This window comes from Pseudopipra pipra, chromosome 4 (assembly GCF_036250125.1).
Source record: "Pseudopipra pipra isolate bDixPip1 chromosome 4, bDixPip1.hap1, whole genome shotgun sequence".
Lineage (NCBI taxonomy): Eukaryota > Metazoa > Chordata > Aves > Passeriformes > Pipridae > Pseudopipra > Pseudopipra pipra.
In genome coordinates, this window is record NC_087552.1 from 73,806,063 (window position 1) to 73,827,615 (window position 21,553).

At 48.4% G+C, this 21,553-nt stretch overlaps 1 protein-coding gene and 1 long non-coding RNA gene across 6 annotated transcripts in view; one reads left to right on the top strand and one right to left on the bottom strand.

Moving 5' to 3' along the window:
* SLC4A11 (solute carrier family 4 member 11) overlaps positions 1-21,553 on the bottom strand; it is a 99,751-nt gene that overhangs the window by 55,499 nt on the left and 22,699 nt on the right. For all 5 annotated transcript variants that reach the window (XM_064653591.1, XM_064653589.1, XM_064653590.1 and 2 more), the window contains exons 3-4: positions 14,617-14,769; positions 3,349-3,395 (exon numbers count right to left, since the gene is read on the bottom strand). In XM_064653591.1, coding sequence (XP_064509661.1) covers positions 3,349-3,395; positions 14,617-14,769 — 200 coding nt within the window. The remainder of the gene's footprint in view (positions 1-3,348; positions 3,396-14,616; positions 14,770-21,553) is intronic.
* LOC135413648 (uncharacterized) lies at positions 14,918-20,360 on the top strand. The gene is made up of 2 exons (XR_010430334.1): positions 14,918-16,723; positions 20,224-20,360. It is a non-coding gene; the product is annotated as an uncharacterized LOC135413648 (long non-coding RNA).

Consider the following 21,553-nt stretch of genomic DNA (forward strand, 5'->3'; position numbering starts at 1 on the left):
TGTTTCAGCCTCTCTGGCAGAGGCCAACCCAGGAGGCAATTCCTGAGCCAAATGACCCAGACAGGATTTCACAGGGTGGATGGAAGGGGTATGAGGAAGGCTGAGGGCATCAGGAGCGAAGCTGAAGAGTGGAAGGAGGAAGCTGAGGGGCAGCTAAGGGACAGGAAGAATTAGTCAAAGGCATTCACGTGGCTTATCTGCCCACATCATCTCCATCAACACTGATCCTGCAGCGAGCTGTGCGTGACAGCACCATCAGCAGCTTACTGCAAGTCAGAAGGATTCAGCTCCAGCTCTGCCACAGGCTTCAGGCAATGCCTTGGCAAAGTAATTTTCCATGCCTCAGCCCTGTTTGATTCCCCTGCTCCTGGTCATTACAGGAAATAGGGGCACTATCCCTCCTTATTATCGCTCCCATAACGTTAGGGAAGATATCATGGAACCACAGCATGCTTTGGATTGAAAGGGTTCTTAAAGACCATCTTGTTCCAACCCCCTGCCATGGGCAGGGACACCTTCCATTAGTCCAGGTGGCTCCAAGCCCTGTTCAACCTGGCCTTGGATACTTCCAGGGATACAGGGGCAGCCACAGCTTCTCTGAGCAACCTGGGCCAGGGCCTCAACCCCTCAGCCAAGAACCCCTTCCTAACATCCAACCTAAACTTTCCATCTCTCAGCTTGAGAAAGGTTTTGCACATTAAACATCACAAGGCAAGTAGCCACTGTGAAAGGACAGAAATCCATCACTCCCTGAGACACTCCAAAATCAAATTAGAGGAAGCAGTGGCACAGCAAAGCCTCTGCAACAGCTCAGACAGAACTGTTCCAGTCAGGACACCCGCTGGTTTCAGGAGAGATTAATGATTGCTCCTTCACTAATATTTTTAGCCAGATAGTCAAGTCACACCAGGATATTTGATGCTGGAAACTCGATGCTGGAAACTGTTCAGCAAGAAACCTAAGCCAGCTACCCAATCTCCAGTTTAATATCATCAGGTAGCCTTGATTGCAAAGCTGCACCGTGGCAGGAACATAGGCTCTTGTTCCAAGAAAAAAAAAAGGGGGGGGAAAGAAACAGCCTCCCCTGACTTCAGGCAGGTCTCCTGGCCTATGTTGCACACACTAACTTCATCAACAAGGGCCAAACTGCAAGAACTCTCCTGGCTGTCTGCTCTGGAGAACACCTCCACTTACAGCCACTGCAATAACCTCACAAGGGCTGTCCAAAAAGCATGTTCTCCTGAGCAAACACCGACTGCTGCCATGGTCCCTTGGGCCAATTCCCTCAAAACCACACCATGAAGGTGATTAAATAGTTCAAACCATGTCAAGGAGCTTCTCCTTATTTATGCCAAGTTGTCCAGACAGCGACTTGCCCAAGGTCCAGACTGACCTTCCAGCACTTCTCAAGCGACCCAAGAACCACAGGAACCCACCAGAGACAGGGACATCACACAGGGAAGCACCTCCACATAAAACTTCTGTCCCAACCACTTCTCTGCTGGTGATTCCCCCTTCCCAGACACTTGGAGGCATCTCCTCCATGAGTCAGGTCTCAATTTCCTTTGCATTTGAAGCACAAAATTTCCACTCATCCTCCCTGGAGGCAAAATCTGGCAGTAGTATCTTTTCTCAAGCCCTGCTAAAGCCCTCTGGTATTTGTGGCTCAACGGCAAGTTAAAGTGCTCAAGCATGAACCACAGGCCAGAAAAAGCAGGAATTCTACAGCTCTGAAAAGGAAAAACAAAACAGGAGAGACACTTATGTGTTGGCAGTTCCCAACTATTTCTTATCAGAGGCAGATCCTGCATTTGGGCTTAGAATTTGCACTTTAAGTGATTAAGTTCTTAGGTTACTCTCAGTCAAGTGGATACAACTGAGAACCCTGGCACCAGTTTTAGACAAGACAAATTATTGATCAAGACATTTCCATTCCTGAGCATGGAATAGCTTAGTTTAACTTCTGTGATTCTGTATCAAACAATGTTTAATTTTTTTGGTAGTGGTGGGGGTTCTTTGGGTAGTGTTTTCTGTGGTTTCTATTTGCTTTGGGTATTTTTAACTGGAGAGAAAGGTTTCTAAAGCTATTACACATTTTCCTCCCACTACCCAATTCAGCCTCCAGGAATATCTTTTCAGGATTTGAGCTGTCTTAGAGGCCTAAAGCAAAGCAGAATTACAGGGCTCTCTGGGATTCCCCAAAAAGCCCCCAAAGCTTTGGTGCACAGATTAAAACCTCAAGTATAATCCATGATCTCAGGCATTGGAAGAGGCTGCCCAGGGCTGTGTGGAGTCACCAAGCCATGGAGTGATTTAAAAGCCAAGTGGCACCTGGGGACATGATTTAGGTGGTGGGTTTGGCAGTGGGGTTGGACTTGGTAATTTTGGAGGGCTTTTCCAACATAAATGATTCTATGATTTACCAGGATCAGTGATCCAAGTTTCCATGCACACAGTCAGTCCCTCCAAACAGCAGAGTCAAGATAACTTAAAGCACCATGAGCCTCACAACCCTAAAGACCAAACTTTGGGTGGTGTTAAATACAGAATCATAGAATGGTTTGGGTTGGAAGGGACTTAAAACATCCTCCAGTTCTACACCTTGCCATGGGCAGTGACACATTCCACTAGGTGGTTGGTCCAAGCCCTGTCCAACCTGGCCTTGGACACTTCCAGGGATCCAGGGGGAGCCACAGCTTGTCTGGGCAACCTGTGCCAGGGCCTCACCACCCTCACAAGGGAGATACCAAAATATCAACCTAATTCCTCCCTGTGCTCTCCCCTAGCAGGAGGTTTGCAGTAACAGCCTATATGAGGGGTTTCTGCACTTCCACCTTATTGAGTTATGGCCTCAAGACCAGTGTAAACTAAGTGTAGTTCCCTAATCATCCTCCCCAGCCTGCTTGTTTCCAGGTATTTCATTCTGCTGAAGCTCCTGAAGGCAAAGCTGATTAGCTGGAATAAACAGGAAACCAAATCCCAGCAATGTCTATTGGGTGTCTCTGCTTTCAGCTCCAGAGGAGCTCAGCAGCCTGAACCTCGTCCTCTTGGATCCCTGTGCAGGCACTGTAGGAGGAAAAGTGATAAATTAACATGTCAAGGAATTGTCTGGGACAAAAAGCAGCAGAAATATCAGAATTAAGGGGAAACTGTTCGGAGAACAATCAGCACGTGGCTTTTCAGGTTTTAAGAGGCAGAGGAATTAAAGGAAAGAAGAAGTCAGGAAAGGAATTACTTATGTCTTGCTCAGGCCAGCAACAAACAGCCCCACAGGGTGTTTCAAAATCCTTTTCTGTACTTCTAGATAATGAAAAAACAACAATTTGAACACGCAGCATTCCTACTTACCTTCCTTGATGTGTGCAGTAACACGCAGCCAGCACTTTCACTTTCAGCTGGAAAGAGGGGAAAAAAAAAAACAACCCAATCAGAAAAGTGTTACTGTCACAGGTACCTGAGAGGCAGCAGGAGCTGAGCAGAAGGCTCAGGACGAGGTGAAGCATCACTCTCTTGGCAGAGGATGATCTCTACAGAAAAGCAGAGATTCAATTTCTACAACATCTCCCATTTTGGAAGCGTGAACAGAGCCCAGAACTGGCATTATCTGATCAGCTGGGGATTGTGTCTTGCAGCTTTTTTTGGCTGTGTTTTTGCCCTTTTTTTTCCTTTTTTTAAATTCAGATTCCCTATGCATTTTTACTCTTTTCTCCTCTCCTACCTCCCCAAAAATCTAACTCCTAATCTTTTTAAGTAATCATTTAATCCAGTGCATCGTTGTTTGATAGATTGAGGCTAAGATTGCATGAGTCACCCTCGTTTGGAAACCCTTCTTGTCCTCGTTAAAGAGTCAACAATGACACCCAGGCACTTCCAAGGGAGGGGGCTGAGGGATCACACTCACTCCAAGACGAGCACATTAACGTCCTGTCAACTCATCACGCTGCCTCCATAAATCTAAGGGTAAAGAAACAGCCCTTGGGAAAGAAAACTGCTCTTTACAGACTATAAATGTCACTTAATACGCAGCCGAGATCCAGGGATGGGGGAAACCCGGGAAATTCCCGGTTCCAACACTAACATTTTCTTAGAGTATCTATGGAGCATTTTTTTGGGGTATAAGCCACAGAACCAAATAAAACCCAGCTGTATTTGCCACGAGCCCATTCTGAACTCTTTGCCTCCAAAGCAGCTTCTCTGTAGCATCACTTGTACCACAGGCACTGTCTGTGCAAACAATCATGGAATTGTTTGTGTTGGAAGGGACCTTAAAGACCATCTCGTTGACCTTCCACTGGACCAGGTTGCTCCAATCCCCATCCAACCTGGCCTTGAACTTTTCCAGCCTGGCATCCTTCTTAAATTCTCATTTTCACACTCTCCAAAAAATCCCTGAGACTGAGTTGCTACCAAAATTACTCATGAAACACATGAACAGTTTTAATTCAAATGAGCAGTAGAGGCAGCATGGAAAAATCCCACTGAAGACCAAAACTTTTCCAGAGGCCAAGCTGTGGAAAAGTACAGAGATATAACACAATTACAGCTCTTCAGATGACACTTTTGCTTCCTTTCCAGACTTGGACTTCCAAATCCTGTAAGAACTGCTGCAATCCCATGTCACAGACTGACCACATGCCTTCAAGCCCAGCCCAGCTACTCCACAAAAATTAAGTTGAGGATGCAACTCCCATGAAAACACCAGAACTCCAAAAAAAAAAAAAAGCAATTATTTTTTGCACACAAAAAGCTGCTTTAACCAAAATCCTCCTTGATCAAACAGAAATTCAAGCCTGATGGGGTTAAAGGCCCAACTCAAAACTGGGAACAGAGCTGACCACAGCAGAAAAGAAAAAGGATTGCCTTCATCTCACCCTAGGATGGTTCAGGGGCTTTGGTTACATCACCCAACTTCTCCCAAAGTTCACTTGGATGCTGTACACGTGATTAAAAGCATCCCTTAACTAGATAAGTCTGCTGGTGCAACAGTCCCAGTTATTACTGCCTTTTGACACGTCTTTTTGGAAAACACAAGCTGTTTCATCTAAAAAAGTGCAATTCATTATTAAAAAGCAAGCACCCAAATAAACCAGAAACATCAAGCCTTTTCCCCAGGCTCTTACATTTGTAGTTCTCCAACGCTCACTTACTCAACTTGCAGCCTAATTATGCAGGCACAAGTATGCAGGGAGATTTGGGGGCCATAAATATTCATCGAGGAGAAAACATGTTTTGGTTTATCTGCTTTTGCAAAGAAATAGTTCTGGAGAGACCAAGAAACCACCCACAACCCCGAACAACGGCAAGCACATGGTAAAGGGAGGTCTGCAGCCTGTCCTCGTGGATGCATGGAAGTGCTGCAGAAATTCATGTTGTCCTTTTATCAGGCAGCTCCTGGTTCCTCTTATCAGCTTCAAGGTGTATTTACAAGGATTGTAAATCAGTCTTTGCTGACAGCTCTCTCAGGTGCTCGGCTGGAATGAGCACCAAGCGCTGCCTTATCGACACGAGCCAAAACATCTAATTACATCTGTTGGACCAGGAACTTTCTAACTTCTCAAAAAGAAGCTGCTCTGGGTAGGGAAGTGACACTTTGGAAGGCCCAGAGCCTCATCCATCATTCATCCAAGCGACACTTCAGCTCAGATTTAATCCAGGATGAGAGATGGATGGATATGACCATCCCAGTTCTGGGCTGGTATCAAAAATGGCCACTGGAGTGCTGAAATAGCACTCAGGGATAGCAGCAAATCCACTGGAACGTGAAAAATGGGGGGGGGAATGCACAGAGACTTCTCAAGTGCTCTTCTGCCTTGCTTATATTAAATATCCATTTATTTACTGCAGGGCAATGTGGGATCAACACCCCCATGAGGTTGCCCAAGTCATATCCATCGAGACACAGCTTGGCCACAGCTCAACACCAACCACCATCAGCTTTCCACCCATTTTCTCCTCCTCTGGCACTATCACTAAGGGGGGTGAAAAGATTCCACACCCTTGACCCTTGCACCTCCCCAGAGAAGCCCTTCATGGAGACAAAATGGATACAGAAAACAAGGGATTCACCCTAGAATTTACCCATCAACCACAGCAGTTATGTCTCACTGACAGGAGTGATAAGAAGTTTCACACCTGGATGTCAGGATTAAACATATTTAAATAGAAACAGGAGCTCAGGGCCACGTAAAATCTTCTCTTCTATTTTTGTGGCCCTCCCTGCTCGACAAAAACAGGCTGCAAAAGCCTATTTTAGGCAAGCGAGCGAGCGAGCCACGGGCATTGTCCTCTGTCCTCACACACAGTTAAAGCAGAGCTGCCAGGGGTGGCCGACCTTATCTGTTGGGCTCCGCTCCAGGTCCTGCCCAGGGGAAAACCAAAAAGTCATCTCCGACATCCCCTGGCAGCCACATCAAGGCGACGCATATCCCGAATTTCTGGGAGGCGTGCACACAGGCACGCAGCACTGGCCCAAACTCCTGGGATGCAGGCACGCAGCACTATCCCCAACTCCTGGGATGCAGGCAAGCAGCACTATCCCCAACTCCTGGGATGCAGGCACGCAGCACTATCCCCAACTCCTGGGATACAGGCAAGCAGCACTATCCCCAACTCCTGGGATGCAGGCACGCAGCACTATCCCCAATTCCTGGGATACAGGCACGCAGCACTATCCCCAATTCCTAGGATGCAGGCACGCAGCACTATCCCCAATTCCTGGGATGCAGGCACACAGCACTATCCCCAACTCCTGGGATGCAGGCACACAGCACTATCCCCAACTCCTGGGATGCAGGCACACAGCACTATCCCCAACTCCTGGGATGCAGGCACGCAGCACTATCCCCAATTCCCGGGATGCAGGCACACAGCACTATCCCCAATTCCTAGGATGCAGGCACACAGCACTATCCCCAATTCCTAGGATGCAGGCACACAGCACTATCCCCAACTCCTGGGATGCAGGCACACAGCACTATCCCCAACTCCTGGGATGCAGGCACACAGCACTATCCCCAACTCCTGGGATACACGAACAAAGCACTGTCCCCAATTCCTAGGATGCAGGCACACAGCACTATCCCCAACTCCTGGGATGCAGGCACGCAGCACTATCCCCAACTCCCAGGATGCAGGCACACAGCACTATCCCCAACTCCCGGGATGCAGGCAAGCAGCACTATCCCCAACTCCCGGGATGCAGGCACGCAGCACCACTGAGCACACAACTGACTCCCTGGGAGGCCACTTCACTTTGGACAATGCCAAGGAATTGCCAACCCCAGACTTTTCCCGTGGCCCTGCGCTGGCACATCCAGGGTGCTGTGGAGGCCCCCTGGGTTTTTATTTCCCTCCGTTTTCAGAACAGGACCCATCCAACTTCAACATGGATGAGGAGATTTAATACTCAGAAGTTTATTTGTTGTTCTCCAGGGCAGTTTCATCCCAGCTGCCCTAATGACATCCCTGAGAAACAAAATCCCCTCTCCTTGCTTCCCCCTCCGCCCCCTGCTTAGCTAATGACACGTGCCCTGCAAAGACAGCCCTGAAAACAACCCCTGAAAAGTCAGATACCAAAGGTTAAGGCTTTTCACCTCCTGCCTTAGAGATCTCCTTTCACTTGGGATCCCCTTTCCCTCATACAGGTCCCCAGTGCTGCCCTTAACACCTGAGAAGACCCAAAAGCCTTTGGAGCGAAGCCACCACTGGAAGCCTGCAGCATCTTAGGACAATATTTTCCTTTGAGATAAAAGGAGTGGAAATTGGAGAGCAGGAACTTTTTTGGCTGTGCACATTTCTTTAGATCTACATACACTCCCCAGTGCATTTGCATGTTTTATATATATATGTATATATATGGCACAGTAAAATAAATCAGAGCAGAATACTATATGAGCATTCCATGATTTTCTCTGAAAAATATCAAGGATCTGGTGTAGGTAAAAGTATTTAAAGTTGGGGGGGGGTTATCACTAAAGAAAAGCTATTTTATCTTTGTTTTTTTATCAGGGGTCTGTACAAATCTAAGCCTCGACCGCTCGTGTTGAACCACACGGCGAACAGCAAAAACTGTTCTGCTTTTAGAATCTGCCTTCAAAATATATAAATAAAACCACATCAGCACATGGCATGACAGGAGCTTGTTAGGAGCAGAGGAGATACCTCAAACTCATCGCTGACAGTGAAGGATTGCACAAGCAGGATCTCAAAGGGATTCTTTGCTTTGCTGTCCTGTCATAGCTGTGCCAAGTCTGGCCTAATCCCCACCAGATTTCAGTAATTTTGGTTAAATACTGTTAGATAAATAATTGTGCCTTAATTACCTCACATTCCCACGACAGGGTGATGGGCTGAGCTGCAGCAGAAAGCCTGAAGTCAGTGGGTTCATCCCTCAAACACCCAGGTTAAAGGCAGGTGGGAATAAACAACCAGCTGCAGGATTGTGGAGCAGTAACAATACCTGGGCAGGTGAAGGGCCAGCCCCTCACACTTCCCTGTGGAGGAACTGGAAAGAGAGGGGACTCCAGGGAATGACCAGGGGTCTTGTACAGAGCCAGGGGAAGAAGAGGAACAGGCACTGATCTCTCCCTTGTGGGGCCAAGTGACAGGACCCAAAGAATGGCCTGAAGCTGTGTCAGGGGAGGTTTAAGTGGATCTCAGGGAAAGGTGCTTCCCTGAGAGGGTGGTTGGGAACTGAACAGGCTCCCCAGGGCAGTGGGCACAGCCCCAAGGTTGCCAGAGCTCCAGGAGGGTTTGGATGATCCTCTGGGGTACAGGGTGTAACTTCTGGGGATGGGCCTGTGCAGAGCTAAGGGTTGGACTGGATGATCCTTGTGGGTCCCTTCCAATTCTGCATATTCTGGGATTCTGGGAAGGTAAGACTGCCAAGCACGGTGCCACCTGTGGCACCTACACGCTACAAAAGCAAAATGTTTTATGAAAAAAACCCGCAGTGGGTTTTGTCACTAAATTTAGGGGGGGAAAGGTGCCTTTTCCATGCCAATTGAAGGACAGGGCACTCCAAATCCCACGGAGAGCCGCTCTGAACAGCAAGGTGAAGTGCACACAAGGGAAAGCGCTGCCTCCGTGCAGCACCACCCCAACCCCCCCACACACACACCTCCCTCCTCTTCCTAAGCAGCGCTTTGAAAACACCCTCCTCAGGAAACTCGGAGGGAGGCCGTCCCTCCCCCGCCACACAATCGGTATATCCACTTTCCATTAGAGTATAGGAAGCTTTCGGGAGCCCAACATCCCAGTCTGACATCAAACTGCTAAAACAGGAGTTATCAGATGGAACGCGTGGGTCAGCATTGTGCCTCGGGACATAAAAAGGACCTTGGTATTAATGTGAGGAAATGTGACTATTGTGTGCAGAGTGATACCCATTCAGGTCCAGACCACTTGTCTCGGGACGCTACTCTCCCTGGAATATCCTTGGCGCCAGCATCCAGCTTTTCTCCTCGTCCCCTTAAAAGAAAAAAAAAAGTCATCTGGGCAGGGGCTGGGCCGGGGCTTGGATGCCGTGTTTTTTTCGGGAGCAGCAGCAGCGCCGGGCGTGCACGTGTGTGCCTTTGGAGCAGATTACAGGAAACTGGTGATTCTCTGTATCTAGGGATGATCAATTGTGCACAGGGTGGAACAGGCTTTAATTTCTCCTGAAGCATAAATTGTGTTCCGTTCCTTCCCCCCCCTCCACACACACACCCCGACAAAGCCACATCCTGCTTCCCAATTGGCTTTTCCCTGCCTTATTCTCCCCAAAAACTGCTTCAGGCACCTCTAAACCCACCAGTCTGAGCACCAGCCGTAAGTGGGAAAAGTTGAGCAGCTGCAGCTCCACAAATCCTTGATAAATTGTGCTTGAGTTGAGGGGGAAAAAAAAATCCTGTGCAAACCCCTCTGCTGCAATTTGGGGAAGGAGAAGATGAATTGTTTTAGAGCCCCAAACTGCAAAAACAAAGTCCCAATGATGAAAATACATGCCTGGCTGATTTAAGGGAGCTGCCAAGAAGGTAAGGACGCTGTGACTGATGGCAAGGATGTGTCCCCACACACTTCCCAGGCTCACTTGCATTACCTGCCCACAGATTTAAGGCTCAGCCTAAATCAAACTGCTGTATTTATTTGCAGAGATTCAATTCCAGGCGTGCTGCAGATAAAGCAGCAAGTGGTTGAATCCCCTAGTTTCTGTTATCTCAACAAGGAACGTAGGTGTGTAGACCTGTAGTCAGGCTCCCAAGGGATTTATGGAAAAATCCATATACAAAACACACCAAAAAAACCCCAAAATGCCCTCTGGATGTGAGTTTGACTAAGACTGAAATGTTACTGCACTTCTAGCTGGGTGAGAGAATAGGAAATGCATGGGCCTGCAAGCAACCAGACAGCAAATCCGGGAGCTGTGCAATAAGCAGAGATTGTAGCCCATGGATCTGGAGAGGGAAGAAGTTCTTCCCCACTGCACACCACTCTCACTGATGCTCTTCATCCTCTCTGGAATAAATTACCAGGGAACGAAGCATCAAGTTTTCCACCTGCAGCACAGGAAAGGTAACAGCCCTGCTCCTGTTGTGTTCAGCCTGGAAAAGAGAAGGCTCCAGGGAGACCTTGGGGCCCCTTCCAGTGCCTAAGGGGCTCCAAGAGAGCTGGAGAGGGACTTTGGACAAGGGATGGAGTGACAGGACAAGTAGGGATGCCTTCAAATCAAAAGAGGATTGATACAGATTAGATCTGAGGAAGTTCTTTTACAATGAGGGTGGTGAGATCCTGGCACAGGTTGCCCACAGAAGCTGTGGTTGCCTCATCCCTGGAAGTGTCTAAGGCCAGGTTGGACGGGGCTTGGAGCAACCTGGGCTACTGGAAGACATTCCTGCTCACTGCAGAGGGGTTGGACTACATGAGCTTTAAAAGGTCCCTTTCCATCCAAACCATTCTGTGATTTTACTTGCACACATTTACTGTGACTTCAGAACAAGTCACAGCCTAAAAACCATTCCCCCAAAGAATGCAGATCCCAGGTCCAAAAGCCTCCAACTTCAGATAAAGCCCTACATTCACAGCAGACCTGCTAACATTTGCTGAAAACAAATCTTACCACCAAAGCCTAAGTTGTAAGGATGAAAAGCAGAACAGAATAATAATAATAATAAAAAAGCCTTTTTTCAGGTACCACAAGGAAGCACTAAAACACCCAGGAGAAGGGACCCAAAAGTCACTACTGGGCAGCATTTTAGTGCTTTGACATCTGCACTGGTTTGGGCTCAATATTCTATGCCAGGGCAGCCAGTATTAATTAAAAGTGAGACAGGCCATACCTTAAACCCCAGATTTCTTCAAGCCATCCTTTTCCATACACATCCGTGTGCACAGCCCAGCATTTCATGCCAATGGTTAATTGTTGGAGTTTTACGAGGCCGTGCCATGTTTTGTTGGCTCAAACCTTAATCCCACACAGGGATCTTTTTAAAACAGAATTATAGTGAAGTGCATCCAGTTATGCTCATGGAGAGCTGCACATACATCACACAGAGACCAACAGGATGATGCAGAGCTGTCACTGCATCTGTAATTCCACTTAGTTGCCTGCCAGCACCTGGAACCTGGGGTCCAGCTCATCCCCAGATGGGAATTTTGGATGGTTTAGCCCCATACAAAGGTGGGCAGCAACCTCACAGCAGCTCACCCGAAAAAGTCTCCAGCAGGAGAGAATATGGACACCATGTTCAGCCAAGAGACCAATCTGTGATGACCAGAACACATTCTGAGGCTCACAGGCATCACAGCAGGGCTGTTTATCTTGTTCCAAGTCACCTCAGAGGTTTTTCCTGCTAGAAATTAGGCAAGTGTATTTTCTCATCATTTGGGTTGGAAGGGACCTTCAAGATCATCCAGTTCCAACCCCCTGCCATGAGCAGGGACACCTTCCACTAGCCCAGGTTCCTCCAAGCCCCGTCCAACCTGGCCTTGGACACTTCCAGGGATCCAGGGGCAGCCACAGCTTCTCTGGGCAACCTGTGCCATGGCCTCCTCACCCTCACAGGGAAGAATTTCTTCCTAATATCCCACATTTTATGCAGCAAGTGCACCTGACACCAGGGAGCAACCGGACCCAGGCAGTCCTGGAGAACCCTTTTAGTGCAAGATGGCCCTTGGTCAGTCCCTCTTGACCCCAGCAGTGCTGCCAAGAGAGCACAGTTAATCCCTCTGGCAAAAGGAATCATTTCAGCCCAACAAAGGTCTCACCCAGCCTGGGGAAAGCAAGAAAATAAGATTAGGATGCAGAGATGTCATTCCCACACTTGGTTTTCCTCTGTGTTCACAGAGCACCAGAGGATCTCGTATGATCCTGGTGCACTGGGCTCCCTTGGGGTTGGAAATGAGGTGTTTGGGACATTTGACATTGCCTAAACCCCTGCTTTTTTCCCCCCCCATCAGCTTGTCTTGCTGGAGACAATTCCTGCAACTGCTCAACTGCACAGTTTTGTACTAGGAAATCAAAGCTTGAGCATCAAAAAAACCCCAAAACATCCCACAAAAACACCCCAACAAACAAATAAAAACAAACATCACCCCCCAACCCCCTAAAAACAAACAAAAAACCACACCAAAACCCCAAATTCCAAAACCAAACAAACAACAAAAAACAAACAACAAAAAATACAAAAACCCAAAACAAACAGAATCCCCCCAAAAAACCAAACAAATTCCCCAAAAAAACTTCCAAAGAGTGGCAGCAACGAAAGGGAATTTCTGAAGAGTTCCCTTGCAGAGTGGACCAGGGAACAGCTCATTCCCAGACATACCTTGGCCACAGCATAATTAAACCTCATTTTGGGATTAGGGTATTTTTTTTTCAGCAGTTCAGGCTCTTTTTCTTAGGAGAGGTTAAGGGGCTCATCTCAGTCACCTTCAAGCACCCAGCAAGTCAGCCCTCCAGGAGGATCAGCCATGCCCTCTGCAGCCACAGACTTACTGGGTATTTATAAAACTCACCCTGGAAGATGCTTCTGAGAAAGAGCTGATAGCCCAGATGACTCCAACAGCTGGAGTCTGAGCAATCCTATGCCTGATAGAGAAAAACTTGGATTTTGGCTCCCTGGACCACTTTGATTTTGCCATGGGGAAAAAAAAATAAAAATCTCCCTTCACACCTGCCCTTAAAGTCTGGACTTTTTTTTCAGCCTAAAGCCCATTTTTCAAACCTCTATCCTTGAATTTGAAATGTGACCCAGCACATCAGAAGTCCAGTTTTCCTTAAAAATCCTGAACATCTCAGCTAAAAAAAAAAAAAAAAAAAAAAAAAGGATACAACTAATACCACCATCACAAACATCATTGCTTCAGGGAAATAAGGAAGCCTTTTTTGTTCTGTTTTGAATTGAAGGGAAAACACTTATAAAAAGCCCAGGAGGACACACAAGGAAAGGGAACTTCAGATGCAGAAGAATCCACAGCACTTGCATTCCTCATCCCCAAACAATGCACCCCACGGCATTAAGCCCAGACTTGTCATAGCAAAGCACAGTTCCCTTAAATCTTTCAATTAAGATGGCATTTGTAAAATTGCAGGCTTGGAAATTGCTAGATATTATTCCTAAATTAAAGTCATTGCTCAGAGTCAAAAAGCAGAACTTTGATTATCTTGAACAGGGGTCCAGGCCATAAATGTTCTGCATCACCATTCCCAATAATTGCTCCCTGCAGATCGACTGGGATTTGCATGTAATCTAAAAATAACTTAGAACAAACTTAAAGGACTCTCCGATACTGTGACACCAAGGATAATCCAGAGCCTGTGCATTTAATCCCCAAAATAGTCAGTGCCCATACAGGCAGGCTCCAGGATGCCTCCAGCTGCTGGGACAAAGTGCAGGCTGCTGCCATGTCCCAGAGCTGCTCTTCCTCAGCATATCCCATGAAAGCCAGCTTTGCCAGCCCTCATCCCGCCCCATTTAGCACATTCAGTACAGAGGATATTAAAACAATGTCCCAGAGGCAAAAATCCGTGGCCTGGCTGGACGGAGCCCGGAGCAACCTGGTCTAGTGAAAAGTGCCCAAGCACAGATCCCACCAAAGCACATTTGGGTGGAATTTGGCCCTTGGGCCCTCATCTGGAGCAGGCAGCTTGTATTCACAAAGAGAGCACACACACAACCCCGCTTCTCAATACTGTGGGCTGTGAGGGCCTGACCCCCATCAGAGGTGTCCAACAGGCTGATTTTTTCCTCATTTTTACTCTCTGCCTCCACACACAGCAGGTACAGGGATTGCCTGCCCCCAGCCAGGATGATTAACCCCAAAGGGGCATGCAGGGCCAAGCCCAAAGGGGCACGTGTCTCCAACTCCAGAAGTCCCTCTACACTCTTTTATTTTACAATAAAAAAACACCGGAGCAGTTGCCCAGAAAAGCTGCCTCGTCCCTGGAAATCTTCAAAAGCCTGGATAGACAGGGCTTGGAGCAACCTTGTCTAGCAGAAGCCCTGCCCTCAGCAGGGGGTGGAACGAGATGGCCTTCAAGTTCCCTCCCCACCCAAAGCACCGCGATTCCATGAAATTCCACCGACAACCACATCCCACGGCCCCAGTTGCGTTTTTTGGAAGGTGGGTGTCACTCACCGGTGGCCCGGGGAGCTCCCTCGAGGTTGACGTTGACGAAGAAGCGGATGCTGTCAGCGGAGACGATGGTGGAGTTCACGGTGTCGTAGAGCTCCTCGCTGGCCGTCTCCTCCTTCGTCTCGGGGCCATCGTCGGTGTGGCACTTGAGGTACCCTGAGGGAGAGACAAAAAAGTGGCGAGGGGGTTTCAGGGTGTGCTGGGACTGCAGGGTGTCCTGGGACTCCAAGGTGTCCTCAGACTGCAGGGTGTCCTGGTGGTCCGGGGCGGGGGGAGAGCCATCGGGAGGAGAGCCATCGGCAGGGGGAGAGCCATCGGCCATGGCTGTGGGGCCTCCGCAGCACCGGGGCCTCTGAGGGGCTTCTCCACCGCCCGCGGCCGGTGAGGGCTGGGAGGGTAAGGACAGGACTCCTGCGTGTTTTGGGTGAGATCACCGGCCCCACACACTGCCCAGCAGCAAACCCAGCGACAGCACTGTGCTCCTCTCAGGTAAAAAAAAAAAAAATACAGGGTGAAAACCGACTGGAAATCATAAAAACATCGAGCCCGCGGCAAGAGCTGCGTCACGGCCCACCCCAAACCCAGCGCCTTCACCGGCCACCTTGCGAAGGCAGCGCCCTTCATTGACAATCCAGCAATTTGAAACTACGGGGTAAAAATTAAGAAGTTAAAAATTAAAAGATATCAGGAGACACCTGATATCGAGAGAGACCCACAGGTCCCCACAGGGCAGAGGGAGCAGGTCACTGGAGGTGGCAGCACCCAGAAAGCGAGACAAGTTTCTTAATTACAGCAGACAACTCCTTAGCCTTTAGCAAGGCTTTAATTAGAGTTTAACCTGGCCCCATCCAACAGAAAGCTGGTCCCTGCAACATCTCATTACCAAGCAGCTGGAGAGCTCTTGTAGCACACTCATGTATCATGTTTAATTAGGAGAATTAGGGACATTATAGAATGTCGATTTTTACATTACCAGGATTATTCAGCAGCTTCCCCTCGTCTTCTGACAACTCTTTTATGCCTAATTTGAAGCAGGAGGGATATATTTCATTAGCTGGCTTTAGGCACTACACTGGAATGAAAAGGGGGAGCTTCAAGGCGGAGGCTTGAATGGAAACTAAAATATTGATGGCTTTTAAAGCCTCGTATAAGCAAATGTAGAGGCGGCAGCTGAAAGCAGCACATGCTGTCTCTGAGGGATCCAGCCAACAGTTCTCCACCACAAAACCCAAACCAGGGGAGTGAGGCCACAAACAGGAACTCAGTGACACAGGACAGGGTCTGCAGCGCTTCCTGCCACGAGCTGATGGAGCTCAGAGGGTGCAAGGGGCTTCAAACCTTTAGGTGACTTCCAAACTGCTTATCCAAGGCATGGGAAACCTGACAAACTCCCTTAGATTAATCCCTCTCTCCTTCCCCTGCCTGCTTGACAGGAATAAATGTGAATTGGTCCTTTCAGAACTGCTCTGAAGGCTTCAAAAAGCATCCAAGGTGCTGATGTTCCCATCCAGCAAAGCATACTCAGGATTCCATATTCCATCCTCTGCTGCTGGTGAAGCTCAGGCTGTTTGCAACCCTGCACGATGGAAACTTGTCCAAGAAAGGGAGGTGAGGAGAGTACAGGAAACACCTGAACCCAGGTTTGACGGCACTGTGGGCACCACCAGGTATGAAACATTGCCAGGAGATATGGCAGGGTTGAGGGGCAGCCTGTGTCCTGAAGGGATGGGCAACAGCTAGACAGGGTGACTGCTGGCACCAGAAGCATTACACAGTCCTGTGCAAGCATCTCAATCCCAAATTAAGTGCCAAACTTGGAGCCTGGTTCCTCTAAATGCATGAGGGACACCATAATCTCTCCTCAAAGCAGAGGACCCACCACAGCTGACCTTCCTCCCAGTGCCAGGAGAGCTTGGACAGCTCTGCAAAGACACAACCAGCCTGAGGGAGGCTCAAATCCACGATCCTGGCTTTTCCACATCACCAGATCCAGGACTGCAGCCTCAGGGAAGTTGTCACAAGAGGTTCTTCTCCATCCTTCCCAGATGGTGGGTCAGATGGGAGGTACCTGAGGGCAAGATGGTCTGAGCACCCATCTCAGAGAACAGAGGTGAGCTTTTCCTCACTGTCCTAATACAATCAGAGACACAGATGGGTAAACAGGGAAAACCCAGCAGGAAAAACTATTTATTCCCCTCATGAGCCCACTGAAACTAGTCTGATAAGAGTGGGGCAAGCAGTGGCTCCTGAAAATGGAGAGGACTGGAGACAGGAGAAGCAGCCCAGGAGCTGGAAGAAGGGCAAGGGTGGAGTAGGATCAGAGGGTTGGGCAGAGGTCAGCGAGGACTCTGGCAAGGGAAGCATCCTCTGTTCCTCCCTCTTTAGGGGAGGAAAGAGCAGAACAAAAGGCAGCCGAGCCTCGTGTCCCTTGGGCAAGGGACGGACAAAACACTCGGCTTGCAAATAACCCCAAACCTGGGCTGGACAGGAACTGCACCCCTGGGCAGGTGTCTGCTTTGTCACTAAACCACCTCAGGGCTTCAAACCATTCCTGTTTGGGATCCTTCAGCCCATTAGTCTGCCAGGAGTTTTAACCCACGAGCAGCTCACGCCTGTCAAAGGCAGGGTCACCTGGAGGTGAGATGGGCTCTGCGTGTGGCAGATGCACCTTCCCCCTGAGCAGAGCTCAGTTACTGCCTCCAGCCCTGGCAGCTGCTTCCCACCCCATTCCACAATGCTCCCTAAGTGCCACTCCCGCTGACTGAAGGGCAGAGGGTGCCACAAGGGACAGCTCTTCCTTCAGAAGTCTGATGGGTGTTCTGCAGAAGTTCAGAGCAGGATCTGATGGGGGTGTTGCAGAGTTTGTGTAAATCTCAGTCACGTTTCCATATGGAACCACAGTCCTGGTAACATTTGACAGCCTGTTCTGTGAGAAGTTGCTTCAGTGAGGCAGAGGGCAGAGTTAAATACCTTTTCATTGCCATCAGACAGACTGGAGAGGAGTTTAAGACCTCCAGATTGGTGCCTCCCCATCTCCATCACTGCAGATTGCCACCTTCAGATGATGGCAGCATTTGCTGAAGTGGTACAAGCTACACAACAGGGCAACTCAGAGTTCTGAGCACAGCAAGTAACACTTCAGCCCAAAACATGGTCTAAAAGCACTGGAGAAAAAAGGTTTGGCTGAGTAAGAGGCCAGAGCTGAGAACTGAGTTAAGGCTGGTTGAGATCAGTGCAGCCCTCCTGCACCACAAAGAACATGTGGTCAGGACAATCCTGAGCCTGCAGGACCCATCTCATGGCAAAGGGGAATGGAAAAGCACGGAAAGAGCCAGAGACCAAAGGGTGCAAGCACCATCCTTTGGTGCTGCAGGAACAAGCCCCACTCCTCACCCTCTGCAGCCAGAGGCAGCAGATACCTTTACTCTAAGTCTTCCTTTACCTCAACTCAGCCTGTGCAACATGAAAATAAGCCATTCCCCCATTTTATGGAGGTGCTGGGAAGAAAAGAAAAAGAATAAATACGATTCCTCTAGCCATTCCCCTCCAAAGCATCACCCCTTCCCCTGCAACTCATGCCTGGCCCTGCTCTAATATCCCAATATCCATCCAAGGCCAGGCTGGATGGGGCTCTGAGCATCCTGGTCCAGTGGAAGGTGTCCCTGCCCAGGCAGGGTTGAAAATAAATGATCTTTAAGGTCCCTTCCAACACAAATAATTTTGTGATTCTAAGATTCCATCCACAGCTTCCTCTCTTTCCTCTCATTGCCTCCTCAAATCCACTTCCTCTCCAGGCTCCTGCTGCCATCAGCCCTCTCCCAGCTCTGACAAGGTGCCTGCCCTGCAGCTCTTTCACTTTTGAGCTGGGTTTTAAGAGCCCAGCAGTGACTTGAGCTGCAGCAGAGCTGGCATTGCCTCTCCCACAGCAGCTCTAGTGGCACCTGGCAGCTGCAACCTGGGGTAATAACAGCAGCAGAGTGGGAGTTTTCAGGAAGCAGAGCTTCAGCCACATCAGATATGTTCCCTAGAAAAGCTTAATTGCTCCGTGGGAGCAGCACTCACAGCCCAGGGGCTGCAGATTTCTCCAAAAAAGCAAAGAAAAACAAAAAAAGATCTTAATCAGGCTCAATTTCCTGGGAGAAAAGCAGCAATATTACTAAAAACATCACCTCACACCCCGGGTGAAGAGACTTATTCCAGCCACAGCCCCTGCACATCCTCTCATTGTGTCTCAGAGGTGACAAAGCCCATTGTGGTGCTTTAACCAACACCCCCAGGCAGGAGCCACTGACTCAAAGCAGTTTTTCTGGAAACACCTGATTTTGACCCTGGGCTTCCAAGGCAGTGTCCCCTCCAAGCCTGGAAAAATTGTTCTCACTTATAGCACCTGTTGGCACAGCAGTGCCTATTCCCTCAGCCAAAAACCCAAGCCCCAGCTTCTGGAATCATGGAATAGCATCTCCTCTTCTTCACACAAGTGGTAGTTGCCCCCTTCTCCCAAGAAAGTCTCTTCAAAAAGCCAGGAAGCTAAAAGCTGCATTAAAAGAGGTTTTTTGAGCTGTGACTGGCACTCCAACACTCTCAGGTAGTCATGTTAAAAGCCATTTCAGATTTCTGAAGTGAGTTTTTAGGCAGAGGAGGCAGCAAATTGTTTTGGAAGAACTATTTCTGCATCCATTTTCTCAGAAGAATTACAGGCCTAGTACAGAAGGACAATAAAATTAATAATAATAACATAAAACTTTTAAAAGTAAAGGAGCATCAACAGGGACATGGGCATTACCCTAAAATCCAGTCTGGCACTTTGAGCATCCCCAGTGCTCAGCTGTAACATGTTAAACTCAAGACAGATTTAAGCCCTGTATCAACCTAAAAACTAGTCATGATAGTGGCATTAAGCTCAAAAAAAGTCAGTTCATCTAATTTTTCCATTCAAGGATTTTTCAACTTGCTCTGGCCAACAGCACACACTAATTCTCAAGCAGGGCATGAAGTTTTAATCAAGCTGAGCTGAAGTGACCAGCCTGAGCTTTAAGCCATCAGAGGGGGGGTTTGCTTTGTTCCCTGAGTGTTGCAGGTTCTCAGATTTGCTGCATCACTTGGAAAATACCCAAATCCCCAACTTTGGGTGCAAAAGGAAACAATTAATAATGAAGCCTCTACCTCCATTCTGACCTTTACACTCTGCACAGAAACACGGATTCCTGTTGCCTCCATAGGTTAGGTAACCTTAGAGTTAGTTAATATTGGCAGGGATAAAGCAGTTGAAGGATTCAGGAGAGACTTGGAAGAACTTTAAGGGTTATCAGAACATTATTCTAGAAAAAAAAGGGTTTAAACAGTACTCTACTCACACACGAACCAAAGCAAGTTTTTGGCCACACATCATATGCTGATTCCAGCACAATCATCATTTACCCAAATAAGTCTCTATTATTTTTCAGATAAAATGAGAGCAATTCTATTGATAAACAGCATTTTTCAGGTAAATATTTGCCTAAATTTTACACATTCCTGCTGAGGTTCAACGTTAGGGGGTTACTTATCGCTTTGCATCACAAGAGTCGTGAAAAAATCCCTTCCTTCCTGACAAATTGCTCCACTTCACAGGCAAGAAGGACTGCAGGGCTGCAGCCACCCAGCAACACCCTCCCCAGGGCTGCTTCTCCAGTCACATCCCGCAAAGCTGTCTCCCTCTAAATTAAAAATTTAAGCCACGCTGATTAAATAAAGCAGTTCTGCATACAGCTGGATGCTCCCTAGAATTTTAAGCTCTCCCTTTGGTTCACAGCTCAGAGAGTCCCTTGGCAGAGCTCGCTGGTTTTGTCCTAAGGAGATTTGCCCGTCGTGTGGCAGCCACGTGGACCCCGGTGGTGCCAGCCTAGGAGACCACAGGGGGGGCTGGGGGTGTCCACAGACCTTGCTGTTGCTGACAACTAATTGGGAAGGGCCCAGAGCTTATCCTGCTTTGTTTAGAAGAACTCCTTTATCAAGTTTCCCAGAGAAGCTGTGGCTGCCCCTGGATCCCTGGAAGTGTCCAAGGCCGGGCTGGATGGGGCTTGGAGCAACCTGGGCCAGGGGAAGGTGTCCCTGCCCATGGCAGGGGGTGGAATGAGATGAGCTTTGAGGGCCCTTCCAACTCAAGCCACACCAAATAATTTGGGGTGGCACAAGCAGATCACCTAGATAGGATTTAGAGGAGTGTCCTCCAATCCCAGCCCCTCCACGGGTCCCTGAAGGGGCAGAAGAGCCAGGGAAGTGTTGGGTGGTGGTTCCTGTCCCTTCATCAGTCACTGGGAGCCCAGTAGAGATGGGTGTGCAGCCTTTTGGAGCAATGACCACCTACTGGGATGATGTCAATCCATTACCTAAACCCTCAGAGGGCTTCAAAAGCACAGATTAAACGCCACCCTCCTCATGTAAAGAAAAATAAGAATCCAAAGCAGAAGTAGAAAGTGTAGAGGAGGTGAGTCACCAGGACCAGAGCTGTATCCTCCAACATCCCTCCACTCCTGGCTGACCATAACCTCCCAACCCTACTTTGAATCAGTCTTTTGTCATGAAGAGCCAGAGGAGAACATCAAGTTTCCACTGCCACTTCAGTGATAATTCATAACAGAACTGAAAAGAACTGATCTGCTACAAAAAAAAAAAAAAAATTAAATAAACAACACCCAGGCACTTTTGAATTAATTCCAGTATTGTATTTTGCAGCCAGATTTCTAGGAAATGTTGTGAATAATCCAAGTAATTCAGTGGAGTGTTTTTATTTTTTTGTTGTTGTTGTTGTTTTTACAAAACACAGCAGCACGTGGAGTTTCAGCTCTGCAGCAGAACCCTCAGAAATCAGGAGGGTTCATTTTATTACAGGCCTCCTGATAGTTTTCAGAAATGAAAACCTGCAGGAGACCTGGGAGCCACCCCTCTTGTGCTCTCAAGT